This window comes from Aphelocoma coerulescens, chromosome 3, assembly GCF_041296385.1.
Source record: "Aphelocoma coerulescens isolate FSJ_1873_10779 chromosome 3, UR_Acoe_1.0, whole genome shotgun sequence".
Taxonomy (NCBI): Eukaryota; Metazoa; Chordata; class Aves; order Passeriformes; family Corvidae; genus Aphelocoma; species Aphelocoma coerulescens.
The window spans coordinates 94,095,292-94,119,973 of NC_091016.1; the positions used below are offsets into that span (position 1 = coordinate 94,095,292).

The following is a 24,682-nucleotide window of genomic DNA, read 5'->3' on the forward strand; positions in this document are numbered from 1 at the left end:
TATCACCCCTTCTCGAGCTGCAAAAAGTCAAGTACTAAACCACTGAAGAAATTGCACTGTTCTGATATTTCCAAATTTCAGAAAAGAAGCTTGGTGACTTTAATGAAGTTCAGGTTTGATTCCAATTTTCCAGTGTTATTAAATTTTGGATTGTTTCTGTCTCCTTACCACCCCCATCATTCTTCTGGACCTCCTCCATTTCTGAATCACCTTCTGCATGGCAAGGCAGTTCCAGAATACTGTGGTCATCCATTATATTTGTGAAGACAGTACTAGTCAAAGAGGAGATGGAGCCAGCAATTTTAGGGTGCTTTTAATTTCTTACATTTCTCAGGGTTTTTTGTGTGACTTTTTCACTCTCAGGTTCTGCACAAAGGAGATGGAACAGCAACTATCCAAAAGGGAGAAAAGCTAATCAGGGTAGTGACACATTCATTTAATTAATGTTTTCCTTTCAAAAGCACAACAATTACATCCGCAGGGCTTTGACACTGAACTAGATTAAAGCCCTACTATTTTCCATGGAGAAAATAGAATGTAATGATGAAACTTCTTTTATGAATAATATTTCTTTTAAAATCCATTTTAATGATATTTCCAGAATAACTATTTAGTTACATAGGGGAGAAATAAAAACAAAGGAAGGTTTTTTTAAAACATTTAAACAAGGAAGCAATCTCTCATCCCCAAATTTGCATTTACTTCAAAATTTTATGGCTGAACTCAAATCCCATCACAGTCCTTCCACTGACCCTTAAAATCAATCATGACACCACTACAGGTCCTAATCAAAGTAGTCCTAACAGTCTTTACATGCCTTTAAAGCACCTGCCGTGCAAAGCGGGAAAAGCCCCAGTTAATTACACAGTAAAAGTCAGTTCATAGTTGTGGATGCTTTGTAGCTTTAATGAGATTCAAAGATGCAAGGATTTGGTTCAGAATTTTGTCTTCACCAGGGCTCTACCAGACACATAGTATGAATCAAGATTGATCTACCTGCTGCTTTGCAGCTGTCACACTATTTCCTCATGTCCCTTCATCTGTCCAGATCCTTCTGTGTCCTCCGTGTTCCATGTGTTGACAGGGAGTTTTCTGGAGTAGGGACAGTTGTTTTTTCCATGATTGAACAACACCTGGCACAGGTGGGTCAGGACCACTGAGCAGGACTTCTCAGGTGTCCCAGCTAACACTCAATGCAATCAGTGGCAACAGCATGTGCACCAGGTCCTGACCTAGCTGAGCATGCTGAAGTGACAATCACTTCTCCACCACACTGTTTGAAATTGGACATTTTGTGTGCATGCCTGAAGTTTCACACTAGTTTAGCACCTGAAGGGTTTTCCAGAAGGTTGATCTGAAGAGGAACCTGTTTTCAGAAAATCTGTTTAGAAAATTAGTACATCAGTTACAATCACATACAGGAGATTTTTCAAAAGGGGAATTTGTTCCTCGTGGCATCTGGGGACTAAAATGTTTCCTGAGCTTTTGAAGATATGCTCTTTGTTTGCAAAATCTTTTAACAAATATATCTGATATACTTTGTTGGATATGCTTTCCTAAAACCAGTTATAAATTCTATCTATAATTAAATTTAAAAGAAAAACCTGTTTAAAAAAGTCTTTGGGTACTGAACTGCATGTCCTTCATTTAATTAAGGGATATAATTTTGTATTAGGATTCTAAACAAGACTTACTGAAATACTTGCAGATCATCTGGAAGATTGAAAGGAAACTTGGTAAGTTCCTGCGGCTTTGGAACCTTGTAATAGGACGGGTTAGGCATAGGATCCAGTGGAAACAGACAGTGGCTAAACATGTACTTTCTCCAAACGGCTAGCATTTTCCAAATAAGCTAAAAAAATGGGATTTTAAATCACAAATTAAATTTAAACCTCTTCTGCCTGAGCATTAACATCCTTCATAAAAGATGGTGGTACATAAGCTTTGTTTGCTTTGCTGTAAATAACAAAAGAAAAAATAATCTAACAGTGTAGTAATTTAATTTTTCTACCTCCTTTATTTTCTCTGCTTAACTCATGTATGGAAAGACTTGCACAAAAACTGACTACTCTAATAAAACCAGATAAAATCTAATACGGCATGCTGAGGGCTGAGGAGAACAACTAGAATTACACCAAGCTCTTTGTTGGCAGCAGGAGAAAAAGGATTAAAAATACCTTTTTTCACCTGGTTTTCAGACCCTGCCAGGCTCACCCACTAGGCATTATGTCAATAATGTTATGTCAATACTGTGTGTGCAGGTTTTTTTCATTTTGCCTATTGGCAAATTTTTTTCTAATCTGAACTTACCAGTAAGCTCTTATAATCATACTTAGGTCACTAAAGAGCAGTGAGCTCATTTTCAAAGGAGCAGATCCCTTACAGCTCCCTGGATCTCAGGGATTTTCAGAAACCAAGAACTGAAACTCATCTGTATTTCTGATTCTGAACTATTCAATGTAAATACTTGAAGACAGCCTAAAAAATCAGAATATGTACAGCTGGTGGACGAGCATTACATCAGGACTTTGAAAAGGTGCCTCAGCTGAGACTCCTTGGTGGCCTCCAAAGAAAATTCCATGCCTGACTCTCTCTGTGCTCTGTGTGCTGCAAGGCTTGCACTCATTTGTGCTAGTGATTACTGCCTTCACCGAGAACTAATAATTTTTTTAAAAATTATTAACACAGCAGTTGACTTTTTAAATTGATGCAATCAACTGTTTTCCCAGACAGTAAAACTAAAATGACTCAAGGGCAGCATTTGCTGTATGGTATTTGCTGTGATCCAGCATCATGGCTTCTTTCAGAGGATCAGCACCCCAGAAGAATGGAAATACAGAAAGTATCAAATGAGTGTGCATACCTCGTCAACACTCATTTGGAGATGCTGAGATGAACTGCCAGGATATCAGACATACATCACTGAGCATTTCTGTAAATTGAATCTGCAAGGTGTAATCAAACATCACAGCTGTAACCAGCACAGTCACAAACACAACATTTAAATCTCTTTGTAACGATGAGGAGCTGGGTGTTGAAATCTACAAACCTAAGATATCATTTGGAGTGACCTTAGGAAAAGCCTGGGAGAACAGCACCTGTTGCATGATTATGCAACTCCAATCGGTATTTAGGTTACCTGGTCACAATTACTTGTTTCTAGACAACCCCTAAAGACTCAAAAATTCAGATCACTGTATCTGACAGCCCTTCTTATAGGACACCTGATCCTCTACTTTCTAATGAAGCCTTTTTAAGAATTACTTTCATTCTGCACATACTATAAACCTTATTATAAATCAGAAATCAAATGCAGTTACTTTTGGATGGAATTATGGCCTAGATTTTCATAATCACCACATAATTCCACATAACTCCAGTAAATTCAAAGCAGTTTTTCAGCACTTCCCTTAGCATCAGCAGAAAGTTACACCTCGTACATTTCAGTAAGTCTCTTGTAAAAACTGTCCAGTGCTGTGTGATAGCAGTAGAGCTTGCAGACATCAGCTCATAAGAAAACAGCTCTAGGAAGGACATCAAGAGATTACTTATTCCATCTCCACCACCTAGACAGTCTCACACAGACCTGAGTCATTATTAGAAGGTGTTTGGCTAACTTGCTCTTCTTTCTGAAGAAAGAAGCAGGCTGTCTCCCACAGCAGCCTGCCCCACAGTTTGTTTCTCCTATTAGAAAAGTTCTCCCTGTTGTTTGAACTGAAACTTTCTTTCTGCAATTTAATCACCTGGTTCTAATCTTACCTATTATGGTCACAATGAAATAATTATTCTCCTTAATTTTCAAGCGTTTGCAAAATAGCTAGACACAGCTGAGAGAGAAATATCCACACCCCTACCTCCCCGAGATTCAAGGAACCCTAATTCATTCAATCTTCCCATGGTGGCTGAGCTTCCTAGACAATTCTTGTTCTCTGCACCCAGAAGCCCCACAGCCAGAGCACTGGTTTCCTGTCGCAGACTTCAACAAAGCAGGGCCAGTAGCTTTGAAGGGCATCATATGTCTCCCAAGTGTACTCTTGTTTATACACCAGACTCTGCTTGCCTTTTTGCACTGCAGCCCGTCGTCATTGACTCTCTCCAGTTGTTTACAGCAGCATGCTCTGCTCCTGAACATCCCTCCCCTCACAGAGCCATCCACACTGCACGGGACATGGAGCAAGAGGTTTGTGTTCAGGCCAATAAAATGCAACTTGAATACACATAGGAATGTTTTGTGACCTGTGAAACAAGATGTGTATTGTCAGCCTGCAGAGTCAGTTTTCCTGCCCCTAACACATAATACTGATCTATACATTGATCCAGCACCAACAGTCCCAACATTAACCTCAATAGTTTTGCTCCTTCTCCCGCTCTTGCCTTCCTCCTTCCACACAGTCATCTTTCCTTGTATCTCTCAGACAGACTCACATCCCACTGCCAAAGGTATGTTTTGGCCAGAGACCAGGCACAGAGGCTGGCTGCTTCCCCAGGTGGGAGACAGCCACTCTTGTGCCGGGGCGTTGGGGTGAGACTGTGCAAACAAGTGCTCTCTGCTGGGCAGTTCCTGCTCCAGGCAGCTGCCTTTGTTCACTGCCCCTCTTCTTGTGACCTCGTGCCTGCTGCTTCCCAGTTCTGCTAGCAGTTCATGTAACTTGTTTTCAATCACCTCCAAGGAAAATGGCTATGTTCAAACCTCCTGCAAGCCAGATGTGCCCCACTGGCTGCTGGGTGAAATCTTTTAATCTAGAGGGACTTGGAGTTTAGGATTGCATTAGAGAGTGTTCCTGCATACAACCTTGTGCAGCATTATCCCAGCTCTACTTCTTGAAAAAGCAGAAGAATAAAGTCATTATGAATGAGTGGAAAAAGAATGAAACCAGAGAAGCAGCTGAGGCAGAGCTGTGTCAGTCACAACAGGCTTCGTTTTCCCTATAATGTGGAGTCTCATACTCCTTTGGTGAGAGGTACCACTTTGAGACCACACGCTGAGCTTCCTCACAAAGAATTCACACCTTATTTTTTTTGCTTCTCCTGTATCCTGTAATAAAAGTCTTTCAGACTGTGGTTGGTCTCTGTGTATTGGAAAAATGGTGGATGGAGTTGAGAAAGGAACCATGAAAGCTGTAGCATTCAATCTTAAGTGGAGCAAGCAGAATATGTAGCAATGGGAAAATCACTCCTTACAACTGTCTCACTAAAACTTCATGTTGTTAAACAGTAGAAGTGTTCATGTTTTTATTATTAAGATTCTATTAAAATCAGGAACAGAAAAACAACAGACCTAAGCTGCATGTGAACAACTGATCAAGGACAATGATCATCCACACAAACATTTATCATGTTGACTCCCATCTAACATCCAGCCACCCTACCTTTAAATAATCACTATGGCGATGATACATAGTCCATGCCTGAAATCAAAGTGTGAACTATAAGGGAAAAATCATATGGCACCTCTCTGATACATGCTCTTGTACTGAACTTAGAATGCAAAGTACAGAGAGATCTCTGGCTTAATTAGCTGCCCACTGAGCTAGAGTTGGCTGCTATCTATTTTCTGCACATGAAAACACAGAGCTTTGTTAGTATATTATTTCCACATGTGTTTATATTGCTATCCCGCTCCTTGATCCAGCATTTTAAATGAGCATTCCTGTCTAAAAAAAAATATAACAGAATGTCTATCCCCTTACCTAAAATATCCCTCAGCTCAGTCCTCCCTTTCCATCAGTGTGAGCCAGAAGAATCCTCAGGGAAATCCATACAGTCTCCCTGGTAGGCAGCTGTTGAAAATCAGATCAAGATGCTCTTATGTCATTCTATTCCTCTTCATTAGGGATATATTTATCATCCTTTACTTCAGTCATATTAAAATCCTCACTTACCTAAGTAGCCATGCCTAAGATCGTGGCTGGTTTCAAGACATGGACACCCAGCTAGGGCCAGACTGGCACGCACTGCCACAGCACAGGGAGCAGGGCACTGCGGTCTGAGCGTGAACACCACCACCAGGCACATCCTCTGCTCACGGCTCTTCTAAAGGTGTCCATGGCTCAGGAGAAAGATGAGTCACCACTTATGCACTACTTACACATGCATCTGCCTGACACTTCATGTGTAGGAAGAGATGGGATGTCTGCACCAGTATTTACACTTAAGCTCTGCTTGCCTCTTCATTTTACCTAGTTGCTTGCTCCAAAACCACTTTACTAGAGACTGGTCCATCATCAGAACATCTCATGTTCCAAATTTGCTTTATTTAGGACTATTATCAATATTGAAACAGAAAAAAATTATGAGAGCCTTACTACAGTCTATCCACTGTTCCTCCTCATCCACACAGCCAATCCTCTTACCATAGAAAGCTATTAGGTTGGTTAAGAATTATTTCAGCTTCATAAATCTGTGCTGACAAGTCTTAAGTGTTTTTATTCGTCCTGAGTTTGAGTTGATAGCTACTTCTCCATGAGACCAAAGATTTTAGTCTTGACAGGCCATAAAGGCTCTGAAGGAAAGGGTAGATCTGTGAGACGTGAGAACAGAAATGGCTACTGAACTTATGGGCGAGATGGTGAGGGGTCAGGGCAAAAAAGGTAAGTGAGGCTGAGCAGATCCTGACCTCAGAGTTTAAATGGGCCAGGAAGCTCTTTCAAGGGCAGGCAAGAGGAACAGCAAGAGAATTGTAAGGAAAATTAGGAAAAGACAGTGTCATGGAGACCAAATTTCTAAACCATGAAAAATGACAGTTGAAACAGCAGATCACCCGAAAAAAAGTTCTGCACATCAATTAAATTATGTTTGTGTAAAATATTTTGGCATAAAAATTTCTTGGTGCTCTTTTACTTCCACTTCAGCAATTAGCTCTGTATCTGAAGGATTTGCTCCTGTTCACACAAGAGCACAGTTGCTGATACTCTCCATGACCACAAGGGGCCTACCTGAACTGAGCTCATCACGTAACATGATTATGCTACATCTGTTACAGATACCAGCGAACTTTGCAATAACTTCATGTTGAACAAAATAATAGACTTTTAAAATGAGTGACCTTAGTCACACAAGTCCCAAACAATGACCTGCAGATTCATTGTTTACAGCCTGGCCAGGGAAGCCACTGTTGTAAAACTTTTGTAAAATTTTATTTTATTTATATTATTAAATTTTGAGCTTTAAAACACAGATGAGGCAACCTCTAAAAAGTGCTGAGGATGGGAAGTGGTCAGCAGTGCACAGAAACTGTGATCTACTATAAGTAGCTGCATTGTTAAACAAGCAAACATTAGACATATATTATTAAAAGTCATCTTTAATAGCATTTAAAAATAGCTATTGCAAACTTTATTTGAAGAAAAATTAACAATTCACAATCTTCTGAAGTCCTTTGAAACAGTCAATTTCCTTAACATTTGCTTTATTACTTAAAAAGAGAAGCTATTTGCATAGCTGGCATGTTAGTTCACCTCTGTTTGCTCAAAACAGCTCATAAAAGCTTTCTTTTTCTACCATTTCTGATTTGATCAGAAGTGGAAATATGAATGATGATCCTAACTTAGATCAAACTGGGTATCTGATTATGTCTCAAGGCAGTCAAGAATTTTAGTTCAAATTGTTTAAGGCCTGATATGGAAAGAGATGTGCCAGTCAGTAAGATCTTACACCTGCTTATATACTTCCACTGAGCCAGCTTTTATTTTTTTCTTCTTTGTATTTAGTATCCCACACAACCTAACAAAACTAAAAACCACAACAAAAAAAACTAGTTCATAAAATAACATTATAAGATCTAAGCAAGGCTGATGAAGTTTTTGGGTAGCTACTAAGAAATACAATGAATTATTTGAGATAAATCTTAAACTGGACTACTGGTGACTCAAATGCAGCACATAAGGAATTAATGCTCATACCTATCTGAAAACAAGCTATCTATAGGAAAAACAATCATTAGATTAATCAAATACAGCACAATATCAGCCTTTATTGCCTAGAATAGCAATAGTGCAATGGCATTTCCATTTGGCACACAGAAATACAATAAACTGAATAAGAAACAACATGGAAGTGAAATATTTTGATAAGGGGGGAAAGGAAAAAACTGCTGTTATATTTTATAAATAAATTAAGCATCTAATTTCAAAATCTTCAAATCACATAGAGATGGTTCACTGCATAAAGACTTACGGTAGAAGAAATGTTATAACAAAAATAATATTAGTCATTAGAATTAAAATTGAATCCTCTTTCTTAGCGTTTCAGATAGAAAAATTATGCCATTAGGCACTAGCTGCTTTCTAATATATTCTTTCCTAAAAAGAGAACAGTACACAGCGCTGTTGGTTTGGGCATTTTGTGAAGATCTTGGTTTATGCACATACATTGCACACTGTAGCACACGGCAGCCTATAATGGCTATGTATATGCATATGCTTTCTGCAGGATTCAGCTAAAATAAAATATTGTCAATATTCATACCAACTTGAACAACATATTCAGAGAAATATTCCTAGGATAATATTTTGAAAACTGAGTAAAACCAACTTTTGCTTCTCAGGTTTGATTGTGAACAGTGATTTTCAAGGCAAAAGAGAGGCCTGTAATAGAAGGACATGGAACTGTTGGAGCAAGTCCAGAGTGCCACGAAGCTGATGAGAGGAGTGGAGCACTTCCCCTGTGAAGACAGACTGGGAAAGTTGGGACTGTTCACCTGGAGAAGAGAAGGTTGTGTGGCGATCTCATAGGAACCTTCCAGTGTCTGGAGGGGGCCTACAGGGAAGCCAGAGAGGGACTCTCTTGTCAGAAACTGCAGTAACAGGACAAGGAGTAATGACTTCAAACTGAAAGAAGGGAAACTTAGGTTAGATATTAGGGAGTTTTTTACTGTGAGGATATTGAGACAATGGAACAGATTGCCCAGGGAGGTTGTGGATGCCTCAACCCTGGCAGTTGTTCAAGGCTGGATAAGGCCTTGAGCAACCTGGTCTAGTGGGAGATGTCCCTGCCCATGGCAGAGGGGCTGGGATTAGATGATCTGGAACGTCCATTCCAACCCCTTCACATTCTGTGATTCTATGAACATTGGATCTGGCCCTCATGTTTCTCCTGCACCAGTCTGGCACTTCCCCCTTTTATCATATGCCACTGATGTGCACAAGCCACAAGCTCCTGCTTGTGATGTGAACGAGAGCATGTGGCATGGAAGCAAACTGGGAATACCTGCGCTGCTTGTGTTTGACACTAGTGCCAGGGGAGTTCTAGATTGAATATTAGGAAAAATTTCTTCACTGTTAAGCATCATAACAGGCTGCCAATGGAAGAAGTGGTGTCACCATCCCTGGAGGTATTTAGAAGGCGTGTAGATGTGGCACTTGGAGACACAGTTTAGTGGTGGACTTGGCAATGCTAGCTTAATGATTGGACCCAATGATTTTAAAGGTCTTTTCCAACATAAATGATTCTATGGTGGTGCCATGCTGGGAACCAAACCAGCCACAGAGCTGGCCCAGCATGCAGACTGTGAAGTGCTCTAAACCCGTTAAGTAGCACTCATTCCCTGTTCTGTAAAACAGCATCTAGTATAGATGAACTCTAAATGACACCCACATTAAAACCTGTAGAGGAAACCTCAGCTAGGACCATGGATGACAGCAGAAGTAGAATTTGGGGGGAATACCTTTAAAATGCTTGATGTTGGGGTCTCCTCCCCCCACGATGCAGCCCCAGGAGCCCTGAGGGCACAGACACACGGGGTTTCCCTGCCCCTGGTCAGCCTCGTTCCCCATGGGTTGGTTTGTGTTCCCCTGCGCGGGCAAAGCAGCTCGGGTCCTGTGACTGTGGCAGAGTCTCTCGGCAGAGCCCGGCCATGCGGCTGGGGAAATAAACATCTCTGAAACATCTAGCAAGAATCCGTCCGTATATATTTCTTTTCCACGGGACTCCTGGTTTGATATAGGCGTGTTTCAGTATCCCCACTGCAACAGCTTTATAGTTTTGTTTTGGACTCAGTCCTAGCCCTGGACAGACCATGTCCATTGACATGGCTGAAAAGGGCATGGGAAGTACCAGAGCACATTCAGATTTCAATGAAACAGCAGAAATGTTCAGGCAATACAACATGAAGGCTTCACCACAAAACACCTTTACCTGACTGTTTTTAGCATCACTCCTTAAAGCTCCTTGTAGACCTTGTTGCTAAAGAGTTCAAACACATTTTTGCTACAAGATTTCCTATTAACTTCGCTGTGAGCATGGCCCCCCTAACATCCAAAACGGATGTTATGAAGCAATGGGGATAACATATACGCTGAGCATTTGTGTAAAGGTTCCCACACAACGATGAGGAAAGAAAAAGTCACTATGCCAAATAATACTCCATTTCTGCTGTTCCGTTCACTGCCAACAAAGCATAAATTTTATCTTCTGCAACTCATTCAAAGCACCAGCCACTACTGCAAAGGGACTGAAGGCACTGATGCAGGAATGTTAAAGGCCACCTGGTGTAAACATTTGTTTGAAGTCATACAGTGTACATTGTTCTTTTAAAATAGCTTGATATAGATGCAGATTTGGATGTCTGCTATAATATGCCTGCTGTATAGAAAAAAGTAAAATAAAAGAGCATGTTTATTCACTGACTCCAACAACTTCCCTGACATGGTGCATTATGACTGATAGCTCTTAATATAGTGTGCAAGGCAGCCAAAAGTCATTTAAAAATGTGTTGTTTGTCTCAAAAACAAATGTAAGGGAATACTAGTAAAAGCTGCACTGTCCAAAACTCAACTAAGCAGTTTAAATCCATTTTTCTTGGAGGATATTCAGGGTGATTGGACTGCATGCAAAACAGAATCAATTTATTCCTACTATCTACTGCAAAGGAGTAATTTATCTACAGTACGTCTTGTCTAGAAAACAAGCCCCTTCATCCTACGATTAATCAGGTACCAATGTCCCTATTAGAAGCTCTGCTGGAAGTACGTGAGCTTTGGGTTCTTGAAATTATATTAAAGGGAGGCAAATGACATGTCAAGTCTGCTGTTCTCAAAGACAAGAGAAGACCAACTTTCATAGGTCACAAGAAATCAAACCCACAGCAAAACACATCCCAGTTCAGATGAGAATTTTTTCCGTATCTTACACTTGGCACAGTTTGATCTAGGCTCCCATAAATGAATAAAAGATTTGAGATGCAGAGATGTGTTCTTAGTCTGTTATCTTCATTTCTCTTAGCTCTGGACCCATGTAACCAAGTTACACGGCTAACAGAGGGTGAGACCCTGCTCACTGACTAAGCAGTGTGTTTGGCTTCAATAAATACATTACTTCATGTGGGTTAGAGCAGCACACACACTCTGCTCAGGCACTAATTAACTACTCAAAAGGCTAAATCCAAAACACACCAAGGACAAGTAAAAAGCATTGAATGGACCATGAAAAACCAGGCCTAAGCTCTGCCTGAGAAATAGGACAGAACCCCAAGTTTGTGAAAAACATTGCAAATTCCAAAAACAGGTGAAGCAAAACAAGTAACCCCATCTAAACTAGTTCTGCAGTTAAAACCTATACATTGGTATTAGAAGGCACCCACAGTTCAGGAAGTTCAGGCCTCTTCCCATGCTACTATGCAAATTGTCCTTTGTGAACAATTATAGATGAGCATAAATACAAAAATATACATTTTAAGCAGTAGCAAAAACTGAATAAAAATTAGAAATTGCTCAAGGAAAGTGACTGCCATATTATTACATGTGCACAAAAACACGCTCCGTCTCAAAAAGGTATGAGAGAAAGGAAATCAATAGAAATTATCATTTCCACCTCTCTTAGTCAGCAAGACAGCTATTAACTTCATTTTAGTAACTATCAGTGTAACAGCTTGGCTGCTTTATCAAAAAGAAATAAGCATTAGGTATTGCAGGTAGTGTTCAAGAAGGACAGATTGGCTGCCAGACAGGGAAGGCACTCATACACTTACTCAGGAGCAATAAGCTCCCAAGCTCACACATTTCCATATTCACAGAGATCTCTAATTCTCTCCATGTGCAAAGAGCAGGTTTGGGTGTAAAACTGCCCGCTGCTTTTCACCATCCCTCTCCTCCATTCCACTTCAGCAGAACACTTGAGCACACATAAATGCACTTAAGCAAGCATGTGAATTGTTTGGCTGGACTGAGTGCTTATGCAGCCCATGCCTACTAAAAGCCTCTCCCATCACCAGCAACAGGGTGCACATCCAGGGCCACCAACTCACATGGCACTGAGAGCAGTAAACAACTGTTCGGGGTTATGCCACTCAAACTGCTGACAAGATGACACTGAAAGCTCAAGACAAAAATGATGCCCCAGAGTGACATTTCTAGAAGACATCCAAAAAACAGAACAGGTTCAAAGCAACCTTCCTTCATCTGGCCATAAATATATACCAGCTGACACCAGCATTCTCACATGGAAGGAGAATTGCATTTGTTTCTGTATAACCCTGGAAAAATGAAGTCTGAAAAACAGACTCTTTGATGCATTTATAGTAAAAAGCCTTCCAGAGTAAAATGCATGAGAACATCCTGAGGCCTTATTTTCAAGCATGATTAGCTTATGAATTGACAAAAAAAATCCACCTTCTCTCTAATTATTAAAAAAAAAGAAGACTGAAAACTTTCTGGAGCATTCAGCAGTTTGTAAATGCAGTACTTTTTGGCTCTTGGATCTGCTCTGAAGCCAGCTCCTCCTTTTTTTTTTCATATTATGTCCCATGAGAGCACACAGAGAAATTCAGTATTAATTTTAAGTGTCACATCTTCAGAACAGAATAAAGTGAGCTCTGATACCAAGCTCCTATCATTGCTTATCAACACCCTAATGGAAAAGCAGATGGTGTTTTGGAAAAGCATGGTAAACTAACATGCATCCCTAAAAAACAAGCACAGCTGGGGTAAAAACAAAGTGGGAATATGGAGCTAAGTTTACATTTTATCACACTGCTTCCTCAGTAATTCTGTGCTTCTTCAGAAAATAAGTATGAAGCTACCACTTGGAAAGGTTTTCCCAGCAGACACTTAAAGAAGTTTTCTGGCACAGCCAGAAATTTACCATATGGGCCAGCCCAGTTCTCCCTGAACACAGCAGGAGTTTGGTCATGGTAATCACTAAAGACGGGCTGGTATCTGAACATAAAATTTTCTTTGGATAATTTATGGAAACCTTAGATGTGAAACATATTCTGTTTCCTTTTACAGCACCCAACTGCACAGGAAGTTTACATGAAGGACAAAGAGCACACAGAACAAGGAGGCCAATGAAGAGTGTTGAAGCAAGGCTGCAGAACCATCGCGGTGGCAAAGGTTGCAGTCGTTTTCACAGAAGTCACAAGAGGTTATACTTTGCATTACTTCTGAATTATAGCTTCTCACAGCTCTTCTCCCTGTTCAGAAAGGTTGGTTAACATTAGTTAATGAACTTCTGAAAACTGACCAAGAACAGCTTCAAAAAGAAATCACTTTTAAAGGATGCACTAAACTCTGATGCAGACTTCATCATACACTGCAAAACACTTCCCAGAGTTGGTATTTAGGCCCAGTCATTAAACTTTCTTCTTCACCCAGAACACCTCAGTGTATTCGGGCCAACGCTTGATGAAAGGCACACTCTCACAGATTCAATCTCAGCTACTAGACACATCTGTTCACAAACCTTGGACAAACATTTTGAAAGGAATTTTGCCCCTACCTACATAACAAAGGAACTCAGATGCTTTACCTGGCAGGTTGTTGGCTATAACAGTAAGAGTGAGGTCTCTCCTAACTGATGCTAACTGATGGTTTCTCTCGATATCATGGAGCTTCCACTTCCTGAATCTGGGACTGCTTACCTCACCTAGGTCCTGCTCTTGTATTTTACTCCCCTATTCCCCAAAGGGTTGCTACAGAGCCAGACTAGAAGTCTGACAAATCATACACATTTCAGAAACATCACTGCATGGTAATTGCTCACAGAACAAGCTTTTGCAGTTTCCTACAGTGGCTTTTTTTCTTTTCTTCCTTCCAACTAGAGACCTTGCAACTTCTATTTTTAGTAGTAGCATTTTTAAACTGAAATGATATTCAGTTTCATTACAAGCCTCAGGATATTTAAAAAATATGTAATTTTATGGGCCAAAATGGTTACCAAACAGTGACACCTGACTACTTCTAAAAAGTGAGGTAAGAGAATACTGCTGTTCCGGCCAGCTCTTACACCTATGCCAGTTGTGCTATCTGCCACAATGAAATCACATTTATCAATAAATGCCACAGCAGGAGACCTCTACACATTTCCTAGCTCTGAATATGACATGAATCTGACTGTCATCATCACATAAAATATATCCCTGTAGCTTGGGTCACCAACGACAACAGTGATGGAAAATAATAAATTAAAACCGAAGCACATGCCTGTATTAGACAGGATGGAGTTCTCCCAGAAGAACTCAAGCATGGCATACGTATATATGTTGACCAATAATATATCTATGCTATATAGTAATAGGAATGGGGTCTTGTAAACTAATACTTGCACAAATAATTTTCTTGAAGTTAAAGAAATTGCAGCACCCGTTACATAATATGAATTTTGGTCCTTAATATTAATATTGCTAACTGAGAATTTATGGACTGAAATTATTTAAATACAATAAAAACTTACCTGTGACTTTACAATACACATATTTATTAGCCTATCTAATAGCATTCTAATACAAGATGTGGCCCTGAGCTCTTCTCCTAGGAACTGGAAATTCATTTTGGCCATAGATTCTACATCTTATGTGTTTCTCTCAAATAAAAACTTGCTGTAATTTTTTAAGACACTAGCCCTTAAAACATGCTCTAATTAATGGTGAGTGTGCTTACCAATTTCCTATTTTACTTTAAAATTCTGTGAATGAACAAGAATTTCAGCCTATATAGATTAAATGTAATCATCTAGCTAAAGTAGCACACATATTTGGTTGTCTTTTGTATTGTGCTAAAAAAAACACGAAAAAATTGTATTGTGCTAAAAAAATGTACAACTTTCTTATGCCTTATCTCAAACCAAGCCCAAATCCTTAAATGTAGCAGGTGGTTCATGCAACGAAAACCTAGTATCCTCTCCAGCAGCCTGTAATTTTTTCTTGCTTTTAATTTTGCCAAAGAGCTTTGTACACTGTTGCCCATCTCTAAAACACATGCTACACATACAAAACAACAAGAAGCTAAAAAAAACCCACAGAAGCAACAACCAATCAAAAAAAAAACCAAACAGCAAACAAACAAACAAACAAACAAAAAACTCCCCCTGCCTCTCCCCCCTCCCCCCCCACAAAAAACCCCTTTGAAACTCTTTTTCCAATGTACACCTTTTTTAGGTAACAACAGAAGTCAAAACATTGGCCTTTTCTCCAGTGAAGGACTCTTAGTTTAAGTAAGAAACAGATGGTAAAGCTACTTGAGAGATAATTATTAACTTGGTAAGTGACTCACAGTGAAGTTGCTGTTTCATTTTGAGTTTTGGGAACACATTGGGCCAGAGTTTGGACCAACTGAGGAACCAACCCATTAAGACAATAGGTATAGGAAAACACTACTACTTGTTAGCAAATTGGGCATGTTCATGTCCAAAAAGACTACAGTTCAATGCAGCTTTCTCTTCACTAAAATTTCTCCTATTTCTACAAGAAGAAACTTTCTTTTAAACTTCTGAATAATTAAGTCCCATCTGAAATGACTGACACTTACTAGGTTCATAGTAATCCACTACAGTCACTGAAGCATCTTGGATATTTGCCACCTTGAAGTCTCTCACAGCTGGAATATCCACACAAACCTGTGTTTCGTTTAACTAGAAAAAGAGAAGAGAAACACCCTGAGAACCCTGGGGATGGTGGCTTCATGGAAGAGGTAAGGACTTTTAGCTCAGCAGTAGTCCGTTTCTAAAGGCTTAAGAGTCAGGATGCATAGGAAGATGCTTATCTCATTTGCAGTCTTTTGGTCAAATTACAGACTTCTTGAAATGTCTGCCTTCTTATGTGCGATTTTTAAGAGGCCTAATTCAGAAACTCCTTACAAATACAATTGAGTTCACCTATCCAAGCAGTCTCACCGAAAAATAGAAGAACTATTAATTCAATGTAAATAGCAGATGTTGATTTCCCCAAAGAATACAATCATAATGTTGCTCCAAATTTAAGCCTAACAATGTTAGAGTCAAGATTAACATCACCACAAACACATTTTTTTGTTACTTCCAACTTACAGAGTCTAAGTAAAGGTTGACTTTTCCATTGTCTTTTTCCGTCTTCTTAACTGTCTTGTCTAATGGAACAAAATCTGGTGACACAGAGAAACCACTGAGTAAGCCAACCTCCATGAGGACCATACCACTTCTGGAAGCCGTGCCAGAGCCAAAGTACCTTTTCAAAACACAGAGACAAAGATACTTTTAGTAGAAATACAGTAGCCCACTCTCCAAAGAAAACGTCTGATCATCTTTAAATCCCAACTAACGAGTAATAATGCTTAAGAATACTTAGGAAACAAATGGAACAAAATACTACCAAGGAAATTTCTAATAATAAAGAGCTAATAATTAATTTCTCAATTATTTTGCCTGTTAATTTTAACCACATATGCAAAAGCTGGTTTAGCACTGAGAAAACTGCAATACATGAATCATATGAGAGACTACACCAACATGAGGAGGAACTTTCAATTGGCATCTATTTCTACAAGTTTATATTACAAATACGCAGAAATTATTTCAATTAAGCATGTTTCTAAAGAGGCAATTAAGGAACTGCTGTAGGAATTCTTGTACTGAAATATATATATTTCCTCTTATGCATGCTTTGTTTTGCTTTTATTCATTTTGGAAGCCAAAATACAGGTGTATACACCAAAGAAGTCTCCCAAACCTTTTTCTATTTCCTTCATAGAGATTGATGGTTCCATTAACAAAGTCATCACCAAATTATTTCTCAAAGTTTCAGTTTTAGAATGCATAGCCATGTTATTAATCCATATTTGGAAAAAGATTTAGTAAGTCGAGTCCCTTCTTTTTTCCTAAATAACGCTTATTATTACATCTTCTTCCAATGTGAAAACCAGATGCTGGAGTAGAAAGGTTTGCTCTATTGAGCAAGCCTTGCACACTATGGTGCCTAACAGATGTATCAAAATATATTTATGGTGCTCTGTGCTACAAGTGTCACCTAAATGACCTGCAAAAGATTCTACTGCTTTAAATAAAGCAGGTAGCAGAGAAGTTTCCCTGGCCTTAGCATGGTAGGTAAATTGTTATTGTTCTGCCAGAATAGAAGTGTCTCCAATCCTCATTTCAAAACCCTGGCAGTATTGAAAGTAATTAAACTATTTCTTTGTAGAGCTGGGTAGTTAAAAAAAAAAAATATAAGAGAAGAGTTGCTTTCATAGCAATGCTGTTAAGCCTGGCTGATTCAAGGCAGATACAACTTTGAAAGAAATACAGCACAACTGCTGACTTCAGCTGGCTCCTAAGATTAGAAACAAATGAAACCATCTGTTCAATGATGTGCTGTGCCAAAGTAGCTGCTATTGAAAACAAATAACTGAATTGGAACTGGATGTAATTATTTCTGCATAATTACCAATAGGAGGGGAATAAAATACCCAAGCTGTCTAGCCAGCCTGGGGTGCTACTAAAACACCAACAGGCAACCAAACTACCTTGGTACTGTCAAGAAGTGAATTAGATATATCCCTAGAAGTTAAGAGGATCTGGCTCTCAAAAAGGAGGAGAGGCAGCCTTGGGGGTGGGTTATGGTACCATCTCTTCAACTCCACAGCCTCTTAAAAAAAAAGGAGAAAAAAATCATCACGCAAGAATGACCAGTAAGAGAAAGACAGACTTGAAACTTGTGCCTGAAGAAAACTCGTAATGTTTTCAGTTGAACTTTATGTATCTGCTCTTCAGTAATATGAGACCAGGGTGAGACCCTCTCACAGATGATGCAAAGAAGAGAAAACAACACCAAGCTAGTGTAGGCAGAAAGCAGAAATGAGAGAGTAAATGGAACCATCAGCGATCAGTTTCCCATGTCTGGAAAAGGTATGCAGGCAGTAAGACTGAGAAAAAACTGGCACTGCCTCCCAGAGAGTGAGCTAGCTCCTCTAACCAAGAACCACTTCAATTTGAATGAGGCACCACCTGCTCTAGTGTCATAAATTATACCCAGTTAAGATGACCATAGCCAACCACTATCAAGCTGGATGAGAGAAGGTGGATATTCTCTAGATTAAAGAAAGAAAAGAATTGTGAAGTTGAAGCCTTCAGTACCTGACTGTGTATATCCACAGCTAGATGCATACCCATAGCTAGACTATACATAACCCACTCATTGAGATTTCAGCAGTCTTTCTGTATTTACCTCTTTTGGTTTCTCTACTAGAAAGCCACATCATGTTAAAAAGATTGCAAGTAGACCAACTTTAAACTAATTTAGGAATATAGATAATGCATATATTATATACAATTTATAGGGAAAAGAGGAAGATGACTAGTCTATGAAGCTAAGCAATCAGAGATGAAGCTGTAGCCTAAGCAATTTAAACAGACTTACTCAAAGTTGTATCAGCCCACTTTCCACAATAAGAGTTGATGGAACTAATGTTGGAACTAACTAAATGTTCCAAGTTGAGGCAGCTTTTTAATGTCACTAGATTTCCCCCTATTCTTTGAACACTTTGCCATTAAAGCATCATCACCCTAGAGACTTCCCAGAGAAATGGAGCACTTCTTCTCTGTGTTTTTAAGTAAAAGGTCTTAGCTAGAAAGTCAGATTGCTCAGAAAAGACTTACCCCAAACCCAGCATGTAAACCCTTTACATATCAGGAGTTGTGCTAGACTTTAGAACACTGTTGAGTTCATAGAAAAGTTTAAAAGAGAACAAGCCCCTTCTGTTTCAAGAGCTCTCATGTATTCTAGTGTCTCTGCCCACCATCTGTGTCACTGAACTGGATACCAGAAACATATACAAACAGAGCTCTGGCTTTATGCCTGCTGGCTATTTCCCAAATTAAATCAATCCTCTGTACTGAAATCATATTCTCTATAGCTGATTATTTATATGATGGTGTCACCTAGAGGCTCCATCTCCAGTCACAGCTCTGTTGTAGTAGGCAGAGTATAAGAATAGTTCTAGGCACACAGTGCACAAAGTTTAAATAAATAGTAAAAAGAGGGCAGGGATGAAAGGCATGTAACAGTAATCACAGTGGATTAGGTGGTACTTTGCAAACCTTGCATTTACAAGGAACCCATTATAATGTCACAAGAAGAAAACAGTGTTTCTAGAGGAAGTATTCACAAACAGATGAAATCCTTAAATACAACAAATATAGTCATCTGAACAACATCCCTGTTGATAATAAAAGATAGAAGATAAAAACCATAAATATATAGAGAGAGATAAAATGCCCTATAGGATTTCGTATGAAATATGCAGTGGTCTTTAACTTCAATAGGACATGCATACTGAAGAAACTGCCAGAAAATAAACATCTTCAAATATTCCTTTTAAATATGTGTATGAACACTTCCACAGCAAGCAAAATGGAGGCACAAAGCAGCCAAAGAAATAACTTGGTTGACTGGCTGACCTAGGAATATGCAGTTCAATGATGCCAGTTCTCATGTGATCCAGATTCTATCCAGGTAACACCAGCTGGCTGTTCTATGGTTCCCAAGATAATACTTGAGCAGTCTCAGCTCAATTCTTAGTAGCTGATTACTGAACAGAAACATCATCCCAGATGCATACACTCTCCCATATCCTCCTGCCTCCCTCCCCCTTGTTCAGCAAAAAGAACAGAATTAGCCTGAGTGGAAAACTCTTCACCTCTTTCAAATCTAGAATAATGTATTGTATTCTATTACCAAGTTCTTTAATACTGGTAAATGAAAGACCACAAAGTTAGTTGCACAATAAGGTAATGTGAGTTTATCAGTATGTAAATATGGATTTTGACTCCTGCTAAAATTGTTCTGAGCAAAGTTTATCATATAGATGACCAAAGAATGACTGCTTTACTTCATGGTGTTTTTAGCACTTCAGAACTTCCTTTTCTCTTTACAAAAAAAACTACCTACCTCTATCAAAAGCAAAGGATTCTTTTCTTGAAAGGTAAGAGTAACAGGCACTTGTCACAGTTAGCTACTACAAGTTAGAATGTGGAAGATACTGGTTCAATTTTCAAGTCTGTCCACACTCATCCCTATAGCCCAAAAGTACTTGCACCAAAGAAACCTTTGAGTTTTTTTCTTGTATTTCATACAACTTTTCCACATACCTCCATCTTTATGCATACCAGGAAAAAATATCACCTGGCCAGCAAAAATTGACTTATGAATTGCTTCTTAGTTTAACTACTACCATTTGTGCAAAGCAAGTTTTATTCTCTTCAGTTATACATTTACATCCCATACATGAGTAAATACATATGAACAAATGGATAATTTAGTTTATTTAAAGTAATCTAGAATTGGTATATACAAAGATGCGTATAAGATGTTCCAACTGATTTACCTACCTTGCGCACACATTCAAAGTTAAATGGTTTTTATCGTCTCTATCATCCTTTACATCAACGTTCAAGTCAAAGGCTTCTTGATTTTGGACAGATCTGAGCCTCTGATAGGTGTGTTTTGTGTTGTACACAACATTGAGCTGTGGATTTCAAGCACAGACGTGAGGTGACATGTAAAGCAAATCAGAGTGTTTAAAAGACTAAGTTGCTAACAGTATAACACCAGAGGAGTGTTCAGATGAGAAAATACATGTGGACTCAAATCTGAGTCTGACAGTCAGACTCAAGTCTGACAGTTGCACATCAGTTCCATAGGAATTCTGTGAAAAAAATATCCTTTTCGAACACTTCAAAATGCAGCAGAACCAATGAATTAGCAGGACACAACTGAGGCAAACACAAGGGAGATCGAGGACAACCAACAATTTTCTCCCTAGTAGCTGCCTGCTGGTTTATAATGAGTTACTTCCTGATAGTGTGAAAAAGGATGAATAAAACCAGGTTAAAAGAGAGGCTGTATATAAAAGCAGAGCAAGAGCAAATACACAGTGTATGTTCAGAATATGTCATCGGTCTTCATGTCACTGCATTCACACACTCAAACCAGACGAGGAATAGCACGTTACTCCAAACTCAGAATACCAAAGCCTTCTTAGTTAAATAGTTTCATCATTTGGTTCATCTGTACAAAGACAAAACTACAGATTTGGTCTATCTAAAGAGCTCTCAATCTGTGTTTAGAGACAAGGATGCGCAGGACAGTGTTAAATGCTTTGTACAGGTCCAAACAGATGATGGCTGTTGCTCTTCCCTCCTCTGCCAATACTGTAACCCTGTCATAGAAGGCAAAAAAATTTGTCAGGCACAGCTGGCCATTAGTGAAGCCATGTTCGCTGTCACAAATCACCTCCTTAGTTTCTATGTGCTTTAGCATAATTTCCAGGAGGATCTACTCCATGATCTTGCCAGGCACCAATGCAAGACTCACTGGCCCGTAGTTTCTGGGTCTTAGTTTTTTCCCCACTTTAAAAATGGGTCTTATATTTCCCCTTTTCCAGTCAGTGAGAACTTCACCAGATTGTCATGACAACAATCATTATCCATTCCCTCAGTCATCCAGATGAAACATAGCACGGTGAGAGGGTTCTTCTTTGATTTTAGTAGAAAAATAAGCAGAAAGAGGCAAAAATCACTCCCCTTGCAAGACCCCAACATGCATTTTGCTTGGCTAAAGGAAAGGGAATGAAGAGTGCTTCTGAAAAGTCACAGTCCTTCTACAATGGTTTCAGGTAGCAAACGGAAAACTGTCAATCCAAATTTAAAGGCATGATAGAGGCTTGTCCCAAGTTATAGGTTAGCAAGTCATTATAGGTCTGTGCAAACAGAGGAGTCTTTAATTTCTGATTTTTGCTTTTGCTGCCATCTCTCTCACTTCTTGATATAAAACTATGCTCCTTCTTTCAATCTCTACACATATTTCCCATTGCCCTGTTCAACACTGCTGAATTTAGCACGCTGTATGAGTGTAGAGCCAATTCTGTACAGGCACTCAGGGCGACTGTGAAGATTTATCACGTACAACTGCTCCACAGGAGAAGGCAGTACCAAGGATGAAACCAACCTAGAAAGCCTGCCAGTTAAAGGCATGCAAAAAGCAGTGCCTTGGCAATCTGTCATCATAGAAACAAAACAGTTTTAACTTTTGCCAGAAAAAGCTAATGAATGAGAATTTACTGCCAAGGCAGGATGTTCTGAAACCACATACTCAACAGGTCAATCAGCTAGTATTTTCATGGAATAAGTTATTGCTGTTACAGTCTGAATTTCTTTTCCCTATTTCTCCTGACAATGAAGGAAAATGTTTTCACAATACAGAATTTAATTAAAGCCTTCTTTTATATACACACTCACTTTGAGGACAGAAGGCTATTATACAGAAACTCACATTAAATTAACAAAATGACCAACTGCATTCCTTAACTTTTAAAACACAACTGCCAAAGCTAAAGGCAGAACTGGTCCAGTCTTGTGAATAGTGCAACCGGTTCTAGTGAGAGGCCCAAGGAGAGAAAATTAAAAGCTAGTGATGCTTATAATAGTAACTGACACTATCAACTAACCTACACTTCTAAAAATATGGCACATTTATAGTGCCCTAATCAACACCTATCCTTTTTCTTCTTCAACTAGCAGCATAAATGAGCTGGACTGAGGATGTGAATTCAATGAAAACATCTCCAATATTTCTTGTCCCTCTTTGAGTACTTAACATCCATTCAAATGGTAATGCAGAAATATGTGTGCACTTCATCATGTACCTATTGCAGTACCATCACACTAAACATTCAGTTCCCTGCATAAGCCTAGTAAAAATGCACTGAGGGGAAAAAATGGTCAGTGTTTCCAGTAACGAGTAACAGGGGATTCCGAGGGTTTTTCCTCACTCCCTCTCTGTATCTGATCAGATCAAGGAGATCTTGTTCACCTATCCACAGGTGGGTGGATATAGTATGGGTATGGGTTCCCATACCCAACCTTGTTTGAGCCTGTCCACCCTCCCCTAGTTGCTAGTTCTGGATTTCAGCAGCATTCTCCTTCCTTCCAAGAAGGCGCGGGCCCATGCCAATTATTTTAGTCATGTGTCAAGAACAGTTCACAGTCATTCTAGACAGCAGAGAGGTGTCTCTTTCAAGATTTTCAGCAGGCCTGTTAGGGAAGATTGCTTCTTTGACTCCTTTCTCTAGAGCATCTTTCATCATCAACTTCTCTCTTCCCTCTTGCAGAGTCAGTGTCTTAGCTCACCCATGGTATATACCCACATAATGGAGAGATGAGCTAGGAAACTTGGTTGACAGCAGGACCACAAAGCTGTAAATAAATGTCTGCATTTGCAATCGTAATATCCAAAATAAATACATTTTATGAGATCCTGAAGGATCAGGACTGAATGCACTGCCAACTTGCACACACAGACAGTGAGATTTCACCAAAAAAAACCAAAAAAAACCAAAAAACAAAACAAAAAAAAAAAACCAAAACCAAAACAAAACAAAAAAAACCCAACGGTTTTTCCTAAGAATCCATTCTGTTGGGAAAGCAGACGTTTCCATTAATGGATTTAATCTTGTGTTGTGTGATATTTAAATGAATTACTGTTTTGACATGCTACATTTGGCAAGAAAGTCAAATCCCAGAACAGTGATTCTTACCACTGTACTCTGGCAGGCCCAATACAATGAAACCCAGCTGAAGAAATGTGATTGCAATGTAATATGCTATCTGATTTATTAAATCTGATCCAGACCTAGCTTACATCTGGGAAAAAGAGAAATCTCATTCAATGTCCTCAGTGCTCTTTTCTTTTAGAATACCAGACCTGCCAAAGAAAGCAGAAGTAAAGAACTGATCTCAGCAAAGACAAGGTTTTGGAGGAACTACTCCAGGGTGTGAAGTGCAATATTCTGAATCAAGTCACAGCATCTCTGACTCAAAGCTTCAGGAAAAGAGGCAATAGCACAGTGACCTAAATGAACAAGGTTCATTAGCCTTGGTTCCTGAACAGCAGTTCTTTGTGAGCACACTTCCACGTTCATGCAATGAACCGCGAACTTAAACCCTGATGCTATACGCCCCCAGGGAGTGCTCTCACCACAATCAACTGGCTATTCTTGGTGGAAGACTTCTGCCCAGTCTTCACCAGACATGCTGGTTTGAACGTAAAATTTTCCTGCTGGAAATAACGTAATTGGAACCAAGGTGTTTTGAATAAAGGTATGACATTTCAACGTATCAGTGTCTTCCAGCAAGAAACAATTCGCTGAAAAGTTTTTGATCAGCTTACCTGACAAATTAGCTGACTTAGTATTAGGGAGTAGTTCTCAACAATTATTAGGGTTAAGTAGTCTTAACTGTTCTGGAGCTCCACTTTGTTACATTCCACACACACACACGGGCACACACACACACTCTGAAACCACAGACGTGGTAACGCAGTCCTGCTGAGATGTTCTTTCCTATCTTGGCCTACAAGCCTAAATCTAAATCATCCTCTGAAACTTTTGAACTTTGCTGTAAACTTCGTTTGTACTTCTGGGAATTAATAAACATGGGTTGTGAT

At 39.3% G+C, this 24,682-nt stretch overlaps 1 protein-coding gene across 1 annotated transcript in view; it reads right to left on the bottom strand.

The window, feature by feature from the left end:
- Positions 1–7,170: 7,170 nt before the first annotated feature.
- The window catches only part of CD109 (CD109 molecule), a 73,149-nt gene continuing 55,637 nt past the window's right edge, over positions 7,171–24,682 (bottom strand). Inside the window, 4 exon segments of the mRNA XM_069011315.1 lie at positions 7,171–13,408; positions 15,741–15,843; positions 16,258–16,414; positions 20,569–20,705. Coding sequence (XP_068867416.1) covers positions 13,218–13,408; positions 15,741–15,843; positions 16,258–16,414; positions 20,569–20,705 — 588 coding nt within the window. The 3' untranslated portion in view covers positions 7,171–13,217.